At 39.4% G+C, this 22,139-nt stretch overlaps 1 protein-coding gene across 1 annotated transcript in view; it reads left to right on the forward strand.

Annotated features, from left to right (window-relative positions):
- Positions 1-22,139, forward strand: part of SLC22A3 (solute carrier family 22 member 3) — a 106,030-nt gene that overhangs the window by 40,278 nt on the left and 43,613 nt on the right. Inside the window, exons 2-3 of the mRNA XM_030809930.1 lie at positions 11,702-11,805; positions 20,826-20,980. Of these exons, the coding sequence (XP_030665790.1) occupies positions 11,702-11,805; positions 20,826-20,980 (259 nt within the window). The remainder of the gene's footprint in view (positions 1-11,701; positions 11,806-20,825; positions 20,981-22,139) is intronic.

The raw sequence follows: 22,139 nt of genomic DNA on the forward strand, positions 1-22,139 counted from the left end.
GTTAGTGAAGGGTAACAGAAAAAGGGAGCCATAAATCCTTGCTTACCTCCCTCGCAGGCTCTCTTGCCTGGGACAGATGACGTGGCTCCTGCCTGCTCTGCTCTCGGTCAAAACTTCCCCAAGTATTGAGTCTGTGGGCATGACCATTCTCTAGTTTCTATCTGTGGCTTGGAATTTGTGTTAATGTATTGGTTGGGTCCTTTCAATTGGAATGGGGAGAGAGAGGAATCCATAAATCTGTGACTCAGTGACCTTTAGGAATTGGAAGCCAAGGTTATTTCTTATGTCTTATTTTGTTATTGTGCATAGCAGTGTCTCTCAACTGTTTGAATCCAGGCCCCTGGAGATGAATGTGGACTGCCAATGGTATGGCTTTTTCCACCTGCACCTTCTGCAGAGCAGGGCATGGCCCGTGCACCTGCGCACATGAAGGAGCCTCTTGGGGTCTTGCTGCCTTTGGGGCTTTTGCTTTCGCCTCCAGCTCCTTATACTTCCACCCATATATCTCACTCTCTGTTTTCCAGCCTGTCTTTTCTGTTTTCCGAAGCCTGCCCTTTCCCCTCCATGGTTAGGTGAAGGAAGGGGAAATAGAAGGGAATATTCGAAGAGGAAAGGTTGTGGCACTGCAGGGTATTTATGGCTTTATCCCCAATTGCATTCTTCAAGTGCAGTTCTTGGTTTTTAGGATATCTCTTTGAGTGAGATTATCTTTAAGTCTTTTGTCCTCATTTGAGAAAATCTTATAAAGTTTGCCTGTATCTTTCCATAGCCCAGATTTCTCAGAAAACACATGGAGAAGCAAAGCTTCTGCTAGGTTGCTGTGGGAAGGGGAAGTATAGGCCCAGGTGGGCAGAGTGAGGGAAGGGGAGTGGGGCAGAGTGGGCAGGAAGGTGGACACATGGGGGTCCCCACAGAGCCCTGCAGATCCCATGCATAGAGCAGCTGCTGTCACCCAGCAGCACAGAGGTCTTCCAAGGGCTGGTGGAGCCAGGGCACCTGCTCTTCAAGAAGGGCAGAGGTAGGCAGGCATGCACAGCACTTACCCCAAGGCATGGTGTCATTGTTGCTGTTGCTTTGGAGCCTCTCATGGGACTAGAGTCTGTGGAGAGGATGGAGAGAGTAATGCATCTGGAATGGACCTTCTGGCTCTTTCCTGTTTCTCATCTTGATGGTCACACTGCACACTTTCCAGGCTGCCTGGCCACCTCATGGTCATGCAGCCACCAGGACAGCCAGATCCCTGCTCCAAGCACTGCAGGAGGGGTCCTCCTCCAGCAGGGATGGGTACCACCCTCCTCCAGCAGGGATGGGCACTGGAGCTGCTGTGCCTCCTGCACATGGCATCAAGGCAGCCATACCCAGGCCCAGCTCTTACCTCTGGGGAAGACAGACAGCTGACAGGTCAGGACACAGACTTTGGTGGCAACTGCCCGAGCACCCACATAGCAAGTTGCCAAGGCCAGGGGCATATGGAGCCAGGAAAACCTGGGAAGATGCATAAACAGGCCCAGCCCAACTTTGCTTTCTGTAGGTTGCAGGTTGGCAGAGGAAAGCAAATGAGTGAAGAAAGAGTGGTAGGGGAGGAGCATCGGACAGAGGGAAGGAGGCCAAAGACAAACTCTTCTCACTGCCTGTAAGTGAGCAGGAGTCTGACCCCCAGTTTTCTCCCAAAGCCTGCTTCTGGCTTTACAGTTATCACTGCCACACGCGTGAGCAGTATTTCCAATACCCCACAGCAAGAGGGGCTCCCAAGGAAATACATGTAGACACAATCTCAGCTTAGGCAAAAAGATTTCTTTGCTACAGGACTTGTCAGAACCTTAAAATGCCAATGTATTAGAAGGTCTGCATTCAGAAGGGCTATCCTAGACATTATACTTATGTATGATGGTCTGCACTCACGTTTTTGGAGGCCTCATGGGAGTAGTGTTTATAGGCGTCACCTTAGGAAATGCTGCCCTAGACTCTCTGTTTGCCAGCCTCATCAGACTTTGGATCTCATATCTTCAGAAATGCTGTCAGTATTTTCTAAGGTAAAAACTAGTAAAGAAAACAAAAAACAAAAATCTAGAAATGTGCTCAGTTAATAGTTCTCCTAGTATCTTCCCATAATAGCATGTGCATTTCATCCTTGTCCTGGAGGTAATGTCTATTACCTGGATTATAATCTGGAAATGAATTCTAATTCCTTCTATTATGGGCATGACCTTGTTTCTGTACTCCCAGCCTCCAACCAGCAAGAAAACGGGGGTCTCAGTCCCACAACCACAAGGACTGGGATTCTGTGAATGTCCCGGATGAGCTGGGAGGCAGATTCCTCCCCAGAGCCCAGATGGAGTTGAGCCTGCCCCTGACTCCTTGCGTGGGAGACACTATCAGGGAGAACAGCTGAGCCTCCCCCAGCCTTCTGACCTACAGCACCATGTGATCATGAATATGTGTTATTCTAAGTCACTAAGTTGATGGTAATTTGTTATATAGCAATAGAAAACAGATACACTATACTCAAACACAGATTTTTGGGACCCACCCCTGGAAATTTTGAGTCAGTGTGTCCAAGGTAGATCCCAAGAATTTGCATTTCTAAGTTCCCAGATGATGCTGTTGCTGCTGGACCAGAGACCACACTTTGAGAACACTGTGTTAAGTCATGAGCTCTCCTTTTGAAAATAATGATTTACTAAGTTGCTGTATGTTTCTCAATCTCTACTGTAATTGCTTATTTTATGGTAAAAAAAAAAATTCTGTAAAATGCTCATAGAAATGCCTCTTATTGTGAGTCCAGTCCCCATTAAGTTGCCTGTCTATATTGTGCTTCCGAATTTAGTCATTTTTCCCTTTGGGACTATTCTATACACCACCTTATTCACTATTTTTATTTTCTTACAAATAAACTTTACAGGAATCAGCTTAAGAAGCTAACAGCAATTATCTGCAACAAGAATAAGTATGATGAAAATAGAGATGTTACCTGATTGTGGTTCTTTATTAGAGAGTAAAGGAACAGAGAAAGGATTACCCCAAAGCTGCATTGTGCATCAGCTGCTAAGTCATGGCCTGCTTGGGCAGGTACGAGACCAGCTTTAGGAAATGCAAGAATCCAGACAACTGGAGCTGTAGGGCACTGACTGTCAGTTACCCCAAAACCAAGGGGAAGACTCCCCTCTTGGGCTCCCAAAGACGTGAATGTATTAGATAGTCACTGGCTAGAGCATCCAATTTAGTCATCTTTCCAGAACACTCATGGTCAGGTGACATGATGATGAAATGTCTCGTATAGAAGGCTGATCATCTCACTTGATTAAAAAGTTGTGTGACTTGATTTTTCCATAGAATTGGCCCTTAATCATGAGAATTGGCCCTTAATCATGAGCCATTTGTTTGTCTTGTATTTAATATCAGTCTTGTGCCAGTTCCTTGGAATATCCAACTGACTGAGCCAATCAATGAACAAATATTTATGGAGGGTCTACCAAGTACCAAGCAGGAAAACATCAATTCTGTCAGCCAGTCCTTGGAATAATCCAACGTGGCCACGTGGGAGACCACGGCAAAGGATGGCCAAGCACCTTAACTGACAGGGCTCTGTTCTTGTTCACAGTGGGGAGGGTGATTCTCCAAAATTCAGTCCTGCCACTGCCACTGGAGCAAGTAAGGAGTGTCAGGCAACTGTCACTGTGCCCTGATGTGCAGCCATGGCATGTCCACTTGACTCTGTGACACGTCTCTCCTTCTAGCCCATGGGTAGAGCAGGTCAGAGATTGGTCCCTTCTTGACCATTTGTACTCCCAGTGTTGATGATACTACACCCAGATGGTCAGAGCAAGGCTGCAATTTCAGCTCTTAACTCATTCCCTGGCTTAGCACTGTTCTGTCTTTGTGGAAGGGAAACCCTGGTAGTGCCAGGTTTATGGCTGCAGGGCTGAGAGCAACAGAAACCATCCAGGCGGCAGGACCTGCTGGTTGGGCTGACAGCCTTGGAGACTGTTGAACCTGGTCAGCACTGGCTCCAGCAGGGATGGGGCAGAGTCTGTATAGTGAAGTCTAACGTGGTTGGCCTTGGGTGGGACTCTGTGTGGGTCTCATCCTTTTGGATGGAATTGCATTCAATCAATGCGGTGACTCAAGATGTTTAGTTCATGAAAAACAGTAGCTACGAGTGCCAAGTATTTGTGCCTTTGATTAACTTAGAACTAATTAATCCCCACTTATAATGTATACTTTTTTAAACAAACTCCTCCAAAATGTGGAAGCATGAATCTAAAATAGACTAGCCCTATGCAGATGGCTTTGATCCACTTGTTAAGCACTCCTTAGCCTGAGTGGCCTAAAAATCAGAGCCTGGGGCAAAAGCTTATATATTAATTCTTCATCAAGGGCTGCCGTCCTAGGGAAGGAAGAGGCGGGAAAGGAAGAGTGGCAGGAAGGAGGGAGAGCAATTCAGAGTGAGGAACCCCAAGCCAGCCACAACTCCACAGCCAAGGCACTGGCCTCATTCCCCAGGGAGCTCTGCAAAGCCTAGTGGAACATCTGTGTCTCAGAGCAGCCATGGAGGGGGTTGGGCTCCCTCTTCTCCTGTGTTCCATCTTTTACTGGTCAGAGTCTGTCCTGAGAGACAGTCCCATTACGGCTAGGCTGTCGGGTCCTCTCTGCTTGGGAAGCCAGTATCTTGAGGGTCCAGGCTGACACCTGAGAGGTGGGAAAAAGATGTGCACTCTCTCCAGGGGGCTGCAACTGGGGAATGAGATGAGTGAGCCACCAGGGAGATGCAGCTGTGTGGACCAGGACCCAGCACAAAGCTCGTCCCTGAATTCCAAGGAGTGAGGACGCAGAAGAGAGAGCTATCTTCCTTGTTGTTTTAGTAATGCTTGGTTTTATGCACAACTGATAGAAGTATTCATTTCCTAGGACTGATGAAACAACATATCAGAAACTGGGTGGTTTCAGAAAATAGAAATTCATTCGCTCCTGGTTCTGGAGGCCAGAAGTCCAAAGTCAAGATGTGCACAGGACCATGCTGTCTCTTGGGCTCTAGGGGAAGGCCTGTTCCATGCCTCTTTCCCGGCTCCAGCACTGCTGCCAGTCCTTGGCACTCTTTGGCTGGTAGATGCATCACCCCAATCTCTGTCTCTGGCTTCATATGGCCTTTTTCTGGTATGTGGCTGTGTCTCTGTTTTCTCTTCTTCAAAGCATACCTGTCATTGGACTAGGGCCCGCTCTGATGCAGCATGATTTCATCTTAACTCATTACATTTGCAAAGACACTATTTCCAAAGGTCAAATTCTGAGGTTTCAGGTAGACATAAAATGTAGGGTGTTGACGGCGGGGGATGCTAATCCTATAAAATATGCTGAAATTAACTATCTTCCAGCAGGTAAATAGTTGATAACCTCTATATCAACTGCATATTAGACTAGATCCTATTTAATTGGACTGGAGTTGGGCTCAGGCATTTTTTTCGTTTACGTCAAGTAATTATATATATATATATGTTATTATCATCAGTATTATATCACTGATTATAATGCAATTGGTAACATTTATTGGAGGGTTACTATGTCTCAGGCACTGGGCTGAGTACTTTATGTATATTATACCAACGACTCATCATTCCAGCTCTTCATCTTACAGATAGGAACACAAGGGTCAACAACGTTGGAAAATCGCCAGAGGACACAAAGCTGGGAGCAGCCAAGTCAAGACATCCAGGCTGTCTGGCTCCGGAACTAGGACTCATCTTTGCCAAGAGAACCCTGCACATATTTAGAACCTTTCGTCTTCTTCTCATCTTTAGATAGTCTCAGTTATTTAGAGAAATCGTAAACATTTTAAGATGCGTAACTGCAAGCCTTCACTACAAAGAAATAAAACAGCCTGGACAGAGAGGGGCTGACGTATCATATGTAGCTTGTACAACCTGAGGATGAGTCACCAAGGGCAGAAGTTAATAAATGACAGAAATTATTATTCAAACAGATTTAATACTTTTATGTCTCCCAATTTCACAAGTTTAGACAAAAAGCGATGCATTTAAAAGACATCTCTCCATCGTATTTCGAAGCTTAGCTGCCTAACCTACAGTAAAGCCTGGTAGTGATGAACCTTGGAGAACGGCTTCTATGACAAGTGAGGATCTAAGAGCCTGTATCTCATAATGATGCCTCTCTGCATTAAACTAAATCACCCCATTCTGGGCAATCATTGCAGATCCCCTGGTTTCCTGTCTTGGCCCTGGACCCACACTCCCTTCCCCATCAAAGGTGGGATGGGGAGAAGCGGCTGCCCAGCTTAAAACAGTGCACTTCCCAGCCACGTGCCAGGCAGAACCTTGTTGGCACCCGCGTTTCTGTCTCTGTGGCTGTGCCTGCTCCTCATCTTGTCTTCAGTGCTCTTCTTTTTCCTTTGATTTCCGTCTAAATCCAGCTCATTGTGGGACCTGCTCTGGTCCCACCTTCTTCAAGTCTCCAGCTGCTCTTGCCTCCACGGGCCATTTCTTTGTCTGAAGTTATCTTACATTCAGTCGATTCCATTCTGTTTAGATCTCAGCTGCTCTACATTTGCTTCACATAAATTGACCTTGGCTCCCAAACTATATAACAAGTTCCTCCCAGGGGCAGAAATAAGGTGTGCACATCCCTGGTATTCCTCCCAGCCTTGTCGGCATAATGCCAAGCAAACCAAATTGGAGTGATCTCCAACATACCTGATAATTACTTTTTATACCTGCAGTATAAGAAGTGTTAACTTTTTGACATTAAATGAAGGTGCCCAAATAGTGCCATCAGATCATGTCAAAATTTTTTCATGGTGACCTGAATTAATAATGACATCCTTTTTCCTCATGGAAACCCAAACCAAATTATTATTTATGATTACTATGATTTTTAGCCATTATTAGGCTCTGTTATGGTACCGTGTGGTTGATTAAAAATGGAAGTTGCCCATGGAGGTCAACATGTCATTGTTTTGGCCAGTGCAAAATGTAGCCAGGAGCACACCACACCTGACAGTGTCAGTGATTATTATTATTATTGTTATTATTAATACTGATGAAGAGTTTAATGACTCCTGATTTCAAGCTAAGAGCTGATTAGGAAAGGTTCCATTGACAACTCATCCCTAGAAAATTAAAACAGAAGCACATAGATATTGTAATTTGACTTCAGAGACTTCCCTTTCTCCTAGAACGATGCACACCACAAATGAGTGCTATTTCTGATGGCTCATAACTAAAGTAAAATACTGCGATATCGTCTAATCTTAGAATCTCTTAAGTGAGAATTTGTTCAAGAGGGCTAACCTAGAGCCCAGTGGAAAAATCCAGCTGATGGTCACCTGGGTCCATTCCCTATGGTCTGAGGGGCAAATGAGGCCCCTCTCCTGAGTTTCCAAGCCTTTTGAATACTTGCATTATTTTCTACCTTACTTCTTACCTTTGACCTTTGTAAATGGGAGATGTTTTGTTGCTCTTGTTTTAAGGATAATTTAGAAATGACAACTTTAGCATATATCTAATAATTACTTGCCCCAGCATTTCATCATTACAACTCAAATTAACATAATGTCTATTTGGATTTTAACAAAGAACAAAAGCTAAGAAAAACCTTCACTTGGAAACTCTTCAAAAGTTTCTCATTTGGCTACAGTTTCTCAGGCTTTCTGCAAAATGAAGCAATGTTGTCCTTACATTACACCAACAGTTGTTTGAGTCTTTTATCAGACTGACTTTCTGCTCATGCCAAAAGGCATTATTTTATTTGTGTAAAAGTGACTTTGAAGATTAATAAGTAACAGAATGGGTACACGTGGATTTGTGAACATTTAAAATTGCTTAATGTTTTTGCATGTGCATACTTTGAAAAAAATAGGAGACGCCTCAGTTGTTCTACATAGATTGGCTTAGGAGAAGGACATAAATGTGCGTCTTAAGTGACCTAAGTGAATTGTTGGTGATGCACAATGATCTCCCATTAACAAAAGGTGGGTTTTAGGTCTCCCTAGGAACTACAACAAGCTTTTAGTACTTTATATCAGAAAAAAGTACTTAGCCTGTGAAGCTCATGGCTTTGATGCCCGCTAACCTCTCTTTAAACACGAAAGACACATCATAGGCCCAGAGCTGTTGCATCAGCAGGCAGGCAGCAAGCTGAGAGCTAATTAGGAAGCGTCAGCCCCTAGAGGCAGAGGTCTGCCCCCTGACTCTATGAGCAAGAGTCAACATCAAGCCCTTCAATCCTTGGGCCTGCAGTTTTCCCTGTACAGGAAACACAAGCATGTGTGGATGTGTGTGCATTTCTTTAGAAACACATAATTTGTTTGTTGCTTTATTTTCTACTTTTGAAAGATGGCAAGATCCCAGTCACAAAAACAGAAACCAGGCTAGGTATTTTAACCAGAGAGGGATTTAATAAAAGGGTTAGGATTTTAGCTGTTTTGGAAGAGCTGAAGAAGAAGGAGAGGACAGGGGTCAGGAAGGACAGTTCCTGCAGTGTCTTGGTGGTCAGTCCCTGCCCTGCTGGGTGGCCATTACAAAGCTGGCATCTGTGGGGCAGTATCCCTTTGCCCCCATGTGGCCAGGCACACGGGGCACTGGCTGACTCCCACAGCCGCCACTGTCAGGATTGTAGCTGGAGCTGCTGCCACAGCCAGAAGCAGAATGTCCACTACCTCCCTCCTACCTTCTGATCTTGCGCTAGCTCCCTACTGGTGCAACCTACACAGAACCCTTCCAGTAAAGGAATCTGAGAAATGTAGTCCCCTGAGGTACAGAAAACACAGAAAGACAGGCAGTATCTGGCCCAGATGCCTATCATAAAGCTTTAGAAAATGTTGTGTTATCGCTGCACTTTAACCATTGAAGTATTTATTTTAAATTGATTCTTATTTAAATATCGAATATAAGACAAATCCTATTTGACTATTTCTTTTATGTGACAGTCAAGAAGATAATCAGTATTATATTAAAGAATATTTTATGGGTTTAAAGAACATTTTGGGGGTATTTTAATTCACATAGTTCAAAAGCAGCTGAATACATGTATTAAAAGGCAAGCTCTTGATAGGCCTTGCTATGTCATCTACGAAAAGCACCACTGTTTCCCTCTGCTAGCTAACTCAGCTGTGTGAAGTACAGATGGATGAAGCAAATTCTACTCTTTGGGTTTTTATATTTGACACTGGTTGATGCTTTTCCAAAACAAACGTTGCATTTCCTCTGGTGGTTTGATTTCGCTGTTTGCTTTCTGAAATTCTATGTACTTTTATTTTAGGTACATTCTTTGCCTGCTTAATTCCAATGAGAAATTATTTCAGATAAATAATCATCAAGTTGTTTACTCAAAATAAAATTTTTGTACCTTGAAAAACCAAAATTGATAATAAAAATCCTTTAAAATGACTGTGATTACAACTATTATGCAGATCCGTAAATCTCTTTACTTCTTACATCTTGACCGATCATCTCAGCAACTCTGTGAGAAGCCAACTACTATTGCCTCCAAGTTTTTTCCAACTATTTTAGGTGACAGGTCATTAGCTGTAAAACCAAGGCAAGAAGTTGGACTTTATAAGTACATATGATAGTTTACTTATGAATATGTATTTATGAGACTCCTCACAATTCATATTCCAACCACATTAATTTTCTCTTCATGCTAGAGTCTAATGCAGTGGTTAGACTGCAGCATGAAACTGGGGTAAGCATACCACTTGGAGATTTGCAAAGATGATCACAGGAATTGTCGGCCTGGATAATTTTAAGGGAGCCAGTTTTCAGATCCTCAACTTACATTTGTACTCTTTCCCAAAACAAATTTGTCGAAGAACATGTCCCTATTAAGGATGCAGGTTCCTACCCAAAACTGTACTTTTCCCACTTTGCAAAATTAATCATGCCTCTCTCTCATCTTACTCTGAGGCGTTGACTTGAAGTTTCAAAATCTTCAGGGCATCAAACAATGGGACAATTTGACATATTGTTCCAGTATTAAGAAAGTAACTTTCTTAATGTTAAGGCTAACTATAAGTAAATGTAAATGACTAAAGATTTCATTAAACGACTTTTTGTAAGTCTGATGGTTTCCATTTTTTTCCTTAGAGCAGAACTGTAGGAGAACTTACATGACATGCTGGCTAATAAAAAAGTAAAAATAATTTGGTGATAGATCACTGTGAATCTTGGCATATAGCTGAGAAGGTGGTTAAAGAATTGAGTAACATTTCTGTAACAAAACTCTCTCCATTCCCACTGATTTATTTATATGGAAAAATCTTCTTGGCCCATAAATTTATAAAAATGAAAAACAGAAATAGAATTAATTTTGAGCCCTAACTCGTTCTAGTAATAAATAATATATCCACTGATTTCATGACCTAAATAGAAAAACTTAGACTCACTTAACATTTTTCTGGCCATGGAGACGTACATTTCCAACAAAATTTTACTTCTGCATAATAATTATTTCTTAAAATTTATTACATCTTATATTTTTTTATCAATTATGGTCTAAAGGTAATTGTAATTATAACCCAAGCAGAAAAAATCCAATATTTAGAGACTTATTGCCACAGGAAAATTTTAAAAATTAAATGTCAATTTATATGTGTAACTTATTGTACATAGAAGTATGGTGACAACCTATAAAACATTTTCTACACAAAATACATTACATTAGAATAAAAGTCTGTGGAAATGAAAATAAGAGCTCAAAGAGAAAAAAATTGATGTCAAATTTCAGACTGTTAAAGAACAGTCTGTTTATAGCAATTGGACACCTGATAGCATATAATATTCATACTCTGTTGCAGCCGTCCCTTCCTTTTTGGCACCAGGGACCAGTTTTGTGGAAGACAATTATTCCATGGATGGAGGGAGTCAGGGGTGTTGGGGGAGATGGTTTCAGGATGAAACTATTCTACCTGAGACCATCAGGCATTAGTTAGATTCTCATAGGAAGTGCGCGACCAAGACTTCACGCGCAGCTCACAATAGAGTTCACGCTCCTATGAGAATGTAATGCCGCTCTGAGCGGTAATGCTCGTGGTCCACTATTGCTCACCCCCTTCTGTGCGGCCCGGTTCCTAACAGGCCACAAACTGGTACAGGTCCATGACTCGGTGGTTGGGAACCCCTGTTCTATTCAATACACTTAAAAGAATGATGTTGGCCAGGCGCGGTGGCTCACTCCTATAATCCCAGCACTTTGGGAGGTCGATGTGGGCAGATCACGAGGTCAAGAGATCGAGACCATTCTGGCCAACATGGTGAAACCCCATCTCTACTAAAAATACAAAAATTAGATGGGTGTGGTGGCGCACACTTGTAGTCCCAGCTACTCAGGAGGCTGAGGCAGGAGAATGGCTTGAACCCGAGAGGCAGAGGTTGCAGTAAGCAGAGATCGCTCACTACACTCCAGCCTGGTGACAGAGCGAGACTCCATCTCAAAAAACAAACAAACAAACAAACAAACAAAAAGATGTTATAACAACATAGTATACTGAAAATTACATCCTTTGCAGTTATTTAAACTGACAAAAATATTTATGTGTTAATGTAAACATACGCATGTGATACATTTTCAAAATTTATTTAAGGAGTATATGAGCAAAAATGTTTACAGATCATTGATCCATACAAAAGATAAGGTGTTTTGAAGATCTGCGTTCGGCATGTCTCCATGTGTGTTTTCTTTGTTTTCTCAGTTTGACCTTGTCTGTGTCAATGCGTGGATGCTGGACCTCAGCCAAGCCATCCTGAACCTCGGCTTCCTGACTGGAGCATTCACCTTAGGCTATGCAGCAGACAGGTAGGTACCAATGTGACAGCCATTTTATGTCACTATAATACCATGCATTAATACGGGGAGAAAAATGTTTTATGTTAACTATTAAAACAATATTTTTGCTAAATTCGCAAGCAATTCTTGATTCCATCATTCATGACATCCACACTTGGTTGGTTTGACTAGTTCTTTTCTTCTCAAACTTCATCTCCTTATTCCTTGAACTTCACAAAGGTCTGAGGCTGTTCCCAGTAGGTCTGAGAGCATCAGAATGAAAACACAGACCTCCAAAGCAGGAACATCATGACTGGGTTGATGCACTGTTGTGCTGAATACTACAGAATCAATCAATTCGATGTGCTTCAGTAACAGCTTACTGATTGTGGTTTTATTAATTTAGTCATAAGATTGGCCTATTCCAAATTTGTTTCACCTAATTTTTTTTTAAAGAAATCCTTGTATTTTATTCTACAAATGTAAAACTCTGTGAAAAAAAAAAAACATTTTTCCAAAAATCATTAAAGGAGTTTTTTTCTATTATTTTGTATTCATAAATGCAACTGCCCAATGGCAGGCATGGTGAGTGTGTATATTCAAAACATCATGCTTTCTATTTAAATATTCTTCTTCCTTAACATTATTGATACTAGCTATTGTATTCATGTTTAACTCTATTTTTATCCCAATTCTAACTATGAAAATACTTGCAGTAATTTAATATTCCTCTCTATCCCCCTTAGCAGGAGTAATAGGAGTATAGACTGGGAATCGCTGACTCATGGCCGTATCTGGCCTAATATTGTTCTGGTTTATCAATCTCTGACTCATGGCCATATCTGGCCTAATATTGTTCTGGTTAATCCAGCCCAGCCCATGGTGGGTTCTTGTGACTGTACCATTCAGTGGGTGATACTAAGTGTACCTTTTAGAGAACTGCAAACCGCAATTAATTAGCTAATAGAACAACAAAAGGCCCCATATCCTGTAGCCAATTGAAGATCTGAGTTTAATCAGACCAGTGCTTCAAAATGGGTAGAGCCTTGGGTTTCATTTTCTGTCACTTTTTCTTTCTTTTTCATGTTTCTCTCTCACCCTCTCCACAGCTGTCCTTTGCATGTGAGTTTCTGCTGGGTCCTTTCATGTGTGATGCCCTTTCCCCTTTTTCTTCTTTTTATCGATGTCCTTTTCTCCTGTTCTACTTCTAGCCCTTTCAAGCTTCATCTTTCCTTTCCTAATTTCCCCCACATGCCACTCTTTTTTTGCTGGCTACAGTTTGGAACTGTGCAGTTTAAATATTTATTTATTTTTTGCTTTTACTCTTTCTAATTTAGATATTCGGTTTTGCTTCATCTGTGTTTTTTTTCTCTTACTCAGTCAATAACCATATCTCCAAACTAAATTAACTTTACTAAAATGGGGAATTTCCCCTACCTGTATTCTCATAAGTGATTGAGCATCTGACCTCATATAGGACATGCTGTCTTGTGGGGGAGGGGCCAGACCTGGGAAAAAGAGGAGCCATGAATAACTCTGCCTCCTACATTTGAGGGGGCATCCGTGGGGACAAGAGATGATTTGACTGAAATGCGCTATGTCTAATGAACGAACGAATGTTCTTCTCTTCCTCCATATCCATGATTTATATATGTGAAGGAAGAACAAGAAATAATAGGCCATTTGTCAATGAGAGTACAGTGTAGGAAGGGTGGAAAGTGAATTTAAAAATCTAGATTGGGGCTTCTGGTTTCCTGTTCAGCATATAAGGAGCTTAGAATTTGCCACTCAGTCTTGACAACAAGTAAAATGCTGAACAAACTGAAAAATCAATAATTCTTCTCAGATCCATAAGAGAAGTGAGATTACAAGGTAAACTGCTGCCTTCAGCACCACGCCGCACCCCCAGCCCCACTAAATAGAAAGGCAGGAGAATACAGAGAATCATAACACAGGCGCAGAAACCTCCTTGAGAGAGCCAGGGAAGATAAACATGAACTGTAATTGATGAATTCTTGGAGGATCAGTGTGGATGGCCTGGAGGATTAAAAACTCTAGAGGGACTCACTCAAAGGAGGGCCCAAACTTTTGTGAATTTTTTTTTTTTTTTTTTTTTTTTTTTGCCTCCTGAAGCTCTACAAGGTTCTAAAGGTAAATATTAAGGAAAATCCCTCATGCTCTAGCAGCCAGAGGGGAAAAGGAACAATTTTGAAATATGCCAGAATATTGTTCTTAACAATGTCTGCCCTCAGGAGAAGATGTTTAACCAGAGCCTAATCTTCTGGGGTTTTCTGAGAGCCTCATTGATCTGGGGAAAGGGAAATACTAACTCCAGCCCCTTCTAGCCTTCCAAGTGGAGAAAGAGAAACACCAGATTCTAGCCTCCTCTAGCTTTCAACTTGGAAGAAGGGAAATACCCAGCTCCAGCCCCCTCCAGCCTTTCTCCCCTAGTTCAGAGGAGAGGGATAGAGAAGCACTTGTGAAGTTCACCGTTTAGAGACATAGGTGCACTAAAAGACTGAGAGCTACTCATAGAACCACAGAATGCCTTCCCTCCCCCAACACCTCACCACCACATTACTAAAGGTCTATTTATAGCAGTTCCGTTTACCCAGTACACCATGTCCACCTATCAAGAAAAAATTACAAGACATACTAAAAGCCAAAACACACACACACACACACACACACACACACACAGTTGAAGAGACAGAGCAAGCATCAGAACTAAATTCAGATATGGCAGGGATGTTGGAATGATCAGGCTAAGAATGTAAAACAACTATGACAAGAAGTCTGATGCATAAAGTAGCATGCAAGAACAGATGGGCTATGTAAGTAGAGAGATTGAAATTCTAAAAAAAGAAACCAAATGAAATGCTAGAGATCAAAAACACTGTAACAGAAATGAAAAATGTTGTTACTGGGCTCATTAGGAGATTGGGCATAGCTGAGGAAAGAATCTCTGGCCTTGAGGATATCCCAATAGAAACCTCCAAAACTGAAAAAAAAAAAAAAACTCCCCCCACACACAATAACAACTACATGAAAAAGCAGAACAGAATGTTCAATAACTGTGGGACAATTACAAAAGATATAATATTTGTGTAATAGGAATACCAAAAGGAGAAGAGAGAGAGAAATAGAAAAAATATTTTAAACAATAATGACTGAGAATTTTTCAAAATTAATGCCAGACACCACAGATCCAGGAAACTCAAAGAAAATCAAGCAAGATAAACATAAAAAAGTATACCTAGTTATATCATAGTCAAACTACAGAAAGACAAAGACAAAGGAAAAATTCTGAAAGAAGAGTGGGGGGATAATGTCTTACTATAGTAAAAGAGCAATGATAAAAATTACATCCTACTTCTTTTCAGAAACCAGGTAAGCAAGAAGAAAGTGGAATACTTAAAGTGTCAAGAAAAACCAATCTAGAATTCTGTACTGTGCAAAGTTATCATTTAAAAGTGAAGGAGAAATGAAGACTTTGTTAGACAAAAATTGAGGGAATTTGATGCCTTGTAATAAATATTAAAAGAAATTATTTAGAGAGAATGAAAATGATCTAGGTTAGAAATCCAGATCTACATAAAGGAAAGGCATTGGAGAGGAATAAGTGAATAAACTATTATCTCTTAGATCAGTTGAGTATTCTCACTTGATCTAACAGATAATAGTTTATTCAAAATAATAATAGCAACAATGTGTTTGGTTGTGTATGTTTATATATATAAGCATACATAAGCATATATAGAGTATTTTTTGTTATAAGGTACTCATACTACTCATGAAATGATACAGTGTTATTTGAAAGTGGATTTGAATTAGTTGTAAATATATATTGTAAACTCTAAAGCAACTACTAAAAAAAGATTTTTTTAAAAAAAGCATGACTGATATGCTAAAAATGAAGAAAATGTGGAATCCTATAAACTGCTGTTCAATGAAACCACAAAAGCTGGGAAAAAGTGTGGAATACAAACATAAGAATAAAAAATAACGGAAACAAATAGACGATGATAACGAATATGGTAGACATTAATCCAACCATGTCAATACTCACTTTAAATGTAAGATGGTCTAAATGCACCAACTAAAAGACAGAGATTTTCACAGTGCATCAACAAACAAGACCCAGCCATATATGTTGTCTACAAGAAATCCACTTTCAATATAAAGACACATATACACTAATAGTAAATGGATGGAGAAAACTATACCATGATAGCAGTAATCAAAGTAAAGCAGAAGTAGCTATACTATTATCAGCAAAGCAGACTTCAGAGGAAGGAAAGTTATCAGGGATAAAAATGGGCATTATATAATGATAAAGGGGTCAATTCTCCAAGAAGCCAATAATCCTTAATATCTATGTGTCTAGTAGCAGAGCACAAAATTATAAGAGGCAAAAACTGTGATAAAACTGGAATGAGAAATCGATTAATCCACGATTTCACTGGAGACTTCAACATCCCTTTGTTGGAAATGGTCAGACTCAACAGGTAAAAAACCTATAAAGATATAATTGAACTCAACAGCATCATCAATCAACTGTATATAATTTTCATCTTTAGACAACCTTATCTAACAACAGCAGACTTAACATTTTTTTTCAAGTTCTCATGAAATATTCACATGCAATATTCAAGATAAATCACATTCTGGGCCATAAAACGTATATTAGCAAATTTGAAGAAATAAAAATTATACAGTGTCTGCTCCTAGAACATAGTGGAATTAAACTAGAAATTCATAACAGAAGGATAGATGGAAAATCCCCAAATACTTGGGGATGAAACAACACATCTCTAGTAACACACAGGTCAAAGAAGAAATCTCAAGAGCAATTAAAAAGTATATTAAACAAAATGAAAATGAAAACACTGAAGACTTTTGGAATGCAACGAAAACAATGTTTACAGGGAAATTTATAGCATTGAATACATATATTAGAAAAGAGGAAATATATAAAATCAATAATCTAAGCTTTCACCTTAGGAAACTGGAGAAGAGCAAATTAAACCCAAGGCAAGTAGAAGAAAAAAAAATACAAATTGGAGCAGAAATCAATAAAATTAAAAACAGGAAATCAATGGAGAAAATAAAGCCAAAAGCTGGTTATTTGAAAAGATAAAAAAAAATCAATAAGCCTCCAGTCAGACTAAGAAAAAAGAAAGAGGACAGAGAGAGGTTGAAGACATAAATTACTAATATTAGAAATAAAAGAGGGGACATTTTGACGGATCCCATGGACATTAACAGGATAATAAAGAAATACTATGAACACTCTGTGTTCACAAATTTGATAACCTACATGAAATGGACCAATTCCTTGAAAGACTACAATCTGCCAAAACTCACCCAAGATTATATAGACAATCTGAATAGGGCTATATCTATTAAACAAATTGAATCAATAGTTAATTACTTTTCAAAACAGGAAGCACCAGGCCCAGATGGGTTCACAGGTGAATTTGCCAAATGTTTAGGGAAGAAACTCTACCAATTCCCTAAAAGCTCTTTCCAAAGATAGAAGTAGAGGGATTGCTTTCTAATTTATTCTGAGACCAGCATTACATTAATACCTAAATTGGACAGACATTACAACAAAAGAAAACTACAGACTAATATATCTCATGAAGATAAGTGCAAAAATCCACAACAAAAATTTGCAAGTAGAATCCAATAGTGTATAAAAAAATTATACACCACAACCAAATACTGTAGCATACCAAGTGTGTAGTATCCCAAGTATGTAAAACTGGTTCCGCATTCTAAAGTCAATTAATGTCATCCATCACATCGACAAACTAAGGAAGAAAAAATGACATGATCATATCAATAGATACAAAAAAAATATTTGTCAAAGTCCAACATCTATATATGAAAAAAGCTCTCAGTAAACTAGAAATATAGGGGAACTTCCTCAACTTGATAAGGAATGTCTATGAAAAAAACTACAGTTAACGTCATACTTAATGATGATAAACTGTATAGAAGCTTTCTCACTAAGATCAGAAATAAGGCAAATATGTCATCTCTAATAACTTCTTTTCAATGCCATGCTGGAAGCCCTCGCTAATACAATAAATAAGACAAGTAAAGAAAATGACATGTATACTGATTGGGAAGGAAGAAATAAAAACTGTCTTCATTCACAGATGTCATGATTGTCTATGTAGAAAATCAAAAGAATTAACAACAACAACAACAAAAAACTCCTGAAACTAATAAGTGAGTATAGTAAAGTTGCAGGGTACAAGGCTAATACACAAAAGTCAACTACTTTCCTATGTACCAACAATAAACAATTAGGATTTGAATTTAAACACATAATGCCATTTACATTAGCACCACAAGAATACACAACACTTAGATATAAATCTAACAACATATGTACAAGATTTATGTAAGGAAAAGTGCAAAACTCTAATGAAAGAAATTAGAGATGATCTAAATAAATGGAGAGATATTCAACATTCATGGATAGGAAGACTCAATGTTGTCAAGATGTCAGTTCTTCCCAACTTGATGTATAAATTCAATACAAGACTAATCAAAATCCTACAGAGTTATTTTGTGGATATTGACAAACTAATTCTAAAGTTTATATGTAGAGACAAAAGACCCAGAATAGCCAACACAGTATTGAAGGAGAAGAACAAAGCCAGAGGACTGACACTACCTGATGTCAAGACTTACTGCAAAGCGACAACAATCACAACAGCATGGTATTTGTGAAAGAACAGACCTCTACCAATAGTTCGATGGAATAAAATAGAGGTCCTAGAAATAGACCCACATAAATATAGTCAACTGACCTTTGACAAAGCAGAAAACAAAAGGTACTGGAACAACTGGACAACCACATGCAAAAACAAAAATGAATCTAGACACAGACCTTACACCCTTAAAAAAAATGGATCACAGACCTAAATGTAAAATGCAAAACTATAAAACTCCTAGAGGATGGGATAGGAAAAAAATCTAGACCTTTTAGATACAACACCAAAAGCATAATCCATGAAAAAAAGATTTGATAAGCTGGACTTCATTAAAATTAAAATTTTCTGTGTTGTGAGAGACATTATTAAGAGAACAAATGAAATGACAAGCCACAGACTGGGAGAAAATATTAACAAAAGGCAAATATTTGATAAAGAACTGTTATCCAAAATATATAAAGAACTCTTAAAACACAACAATAAGAAAACAACCCAATTAAAAAGCGAGCCAAAGACCTTAACAGATAGCTCAACAAAGAGAGTATACAGATGATAATAAGCATATGAAATGATGCTGTACGTCATGTATCATCAGGGAAATGCCCATTAAAACAGCAGTGAGATACCACTACATACCAATTAGAATGGCCAAAATCCAGAACAATGCCAGCACCAAATGCTGACTAGGATGTGGAACAACAGGAATTGTCATTCATTGCTGGTGAGAATGCAAAATAAAACGGTGACTTTAGATGATGACAAAATTCTTACACATTTTTGTAATTCTTACAAAATTAAACATACTTTTACTAAATGATCCAGCAATTATACTCCTTGGTATTCCAATTCCAACCCAAAAAAGTTGAAAACTCATGTTCACCCAAAAATCTACACATACATGTTTATAGCAGCTTTCTTCATAATTGCCAAAACTTGGAAGCAACCAAGATGCCCTTCCATAGGTGAATGGACAAACTGTGATACATCCAGACTATGGAATACTATTCCATACTGAAAAGAAATGAGCTATCAAGCCATGAAAATACATAGAGGAAACGTAAGTACGTATTACTAAATGAAGAAGCTGATCTGGAAAGGCTACATACTATAAGATTTTAACTATATGACATTTTGGAAAAAGCAAAACTATGGAGACAGTAAAAAAAAAGATCAGTGGTTGCTAGGGGGTGGGGAGAGGGAGGGATGAACAGGCAGGGGCACAGAGGATTTTTAGAGCAGATAAACTATTCTGTTAGATACTTTAATGGTGGATACGTGTCATTATACACATGTCAAAACACATAGAATTTGCAACATCAAGAGTGAACCCAAATGTAAACTGTGGACATTGGGTGATTATGATGTGTCCCTGTCGGTTCGTCAATTGCAGCAAGTGTACCACTCCCATGGGGAATGTTAACAAGGAGAATGCCGTGCATGTGTAGGGGCAGGGGACACAGAGTCCACTAAAAAAAAATTAGATAAGCTAAAGCTACTTCCATCTCTACTCTGCTGACTCAAGCAAGAAGCTATATGTACATATTTTATGGAAATTTTTATGAAAAGATGTCATAGAATCAAATCTCTTAATGGACATTGATAGCAAACATTTACCAGACAATAATTTGATACCACTATGCTGAACCAATTAACACCAGTCTCTCAGAATGTTGTTCATGATACCTTGTTCCTTTTCCTAAACTATTTAATAACACTTATGCCAATGGTGAAAATAAAATACAAAATTTAAGAACAACTGACATTGGCTGTGAACTTTGTAGTTTATAAAACGCTTTCACATCAACATCTCATTTGATCCTCTCTACAACCTCCCTCTAGAAAAAGGTGGGAATAAACAAAAACAAGCAAGCAAAACCTTCGTTTTGAAGACCTTAGGAATTAGCCCAAGGTCTTATGACTGGTAGATGGTTGAGGTGAGATTCAAGGCAACGCCTTCTGGCCATAACACACCATTGTTTCTTCTTTCTGCCTCTCTGTCCTTATGACTTGACACATAAAAAATGCTAGAAAGTGTCACATCTGTACCACCGGGGAGACTCTATGTGAAACAATAGTTTTAAGGAGGGTCATCTTTTCAGAAACTGCAATCACAAAGGATGCATTCTGTGCTTTAAATTTTGTAATTCCAGCCTGGGCAACATAATGAGACCCCGTCTCTACAAAACATCTTTAAAATAAAATGATATAATATAATATAGTATAATATGATATGGTATGATATATTATAATATTTTATATTTTCCCATTGTGTTGAAGAAAATGTTTAAGGTGAGCTCTTTTCCTGTCTTTCTCAAAAAGGTATGGCAGGATCGTCATTTACTTGCTATCCTGCCTTGGTGTTGGCGTCACTGGGGTTGTGGTGGCCTTTGCACCAAACTTCCCTGTGTTTGTGATCTTCCGCTTCCTGCAAGGTGTGTTTGGAAAGGGGACATGGATGACTTGCTACGTGATTGGTAAGATATTCTTACACCATCTTCTCTATTTGGAAACTAGGGCCAGATGGCCAACGAGTGCTAGTTCATCAACCTTCCTCTTCCTCATGTGTCCTTTAACAAAGGGGGTTTCACTGCAGCTACAGTAATTATTTCTGCAGGTAGGAGAGCTCAGAGGTAGGATTCTGAGTGCTTTAGAAACTAAAATGCCACCTTACTTTAGAAGCCAAATGTAGAATATTATAAAACACTGGGGCAAACTACTTTTAAGTACTTCTATACTGTTATAATATGGTTTCTAGCTTTGCTTTATAAGAAATTAATTTTTATAAAATCTCAGTAGCTTCTTGAGGCATTTTTAAAGCATTTTTTCTGCACTGTGTTATGTGGTACAGTTTGAGATTACTTTCCTGTGTTGCCAACTCTCCTCTTTCTGTACAAGTGGGAAACTTTTTACTATGGGAGAAATATGTTCTAAAAATGAGAAGTTCATTTGTGACCCTTGGATATCTTCTATAGCCAGAAAGTTTGACCTTCTGGTGATGGAAGAAAGAAAAAGTTCGCTTTACTTTTTTCTCATATCCCTTGGGAAAGCCCTGGCTACTCCTTTTGGTTCCATTTCTAACTCAGGACCAGCCACCTACTTTAAGAGTAGGGGTGGATTTCTGACCAGGAAAATGTGAATTCTCATCTTAGATTATTGCTGCAGATCTTTGCACTTCCACTCTCCTCTGTCACTGCTATACAATCTCCAAGCAGTGTGCATTTTGGAGACCCTTGAAGATCTTTCTGTGAGTGGGAGAAGGAGAGAAGATGATTAGAGGGATTGGTTGTCGCTGTCTGGAACAGAAAGAGTAACATTAGAAAGCAAGGCATTTTTAAGGAGACTTAGCCTAGGTGAATCTTCAAAGTTCTGATCTGAGGGCAACAATAAAGTAGCTTATCCCAGGATAATCAGAATATAAGAAACCAATTAGTGGGAAGGGGCAGGAAAGGAAAAGATTTCAGCAATAAAATTTCCCACGTGATTTTTAGAGCATATCATGTCAATGAAAAGTACAACACTGTGGAGAGAATTATCATTTAATAGAAGTTGTCTTGTGATAACGAAAAGTCTTTGTAGAGTCTTATATTTATAATGAATCTTCTAACGAGATTAGAATGTGCGTATCTCTAGAGA

Source organism: Nomascus leucogenys, chromosome 3, assembly GCF_006542625.1.
Source record: "Nomascus leucogenys isolate Asia chromosome 3, Asia_NLE_v1, whole genome shotgun sequence".
NCBI lineage: Eukaryota > Metazoa > Chordata > Mammalia > Primates > Hylobatidae > Nomascus > Nomascus leucogenys.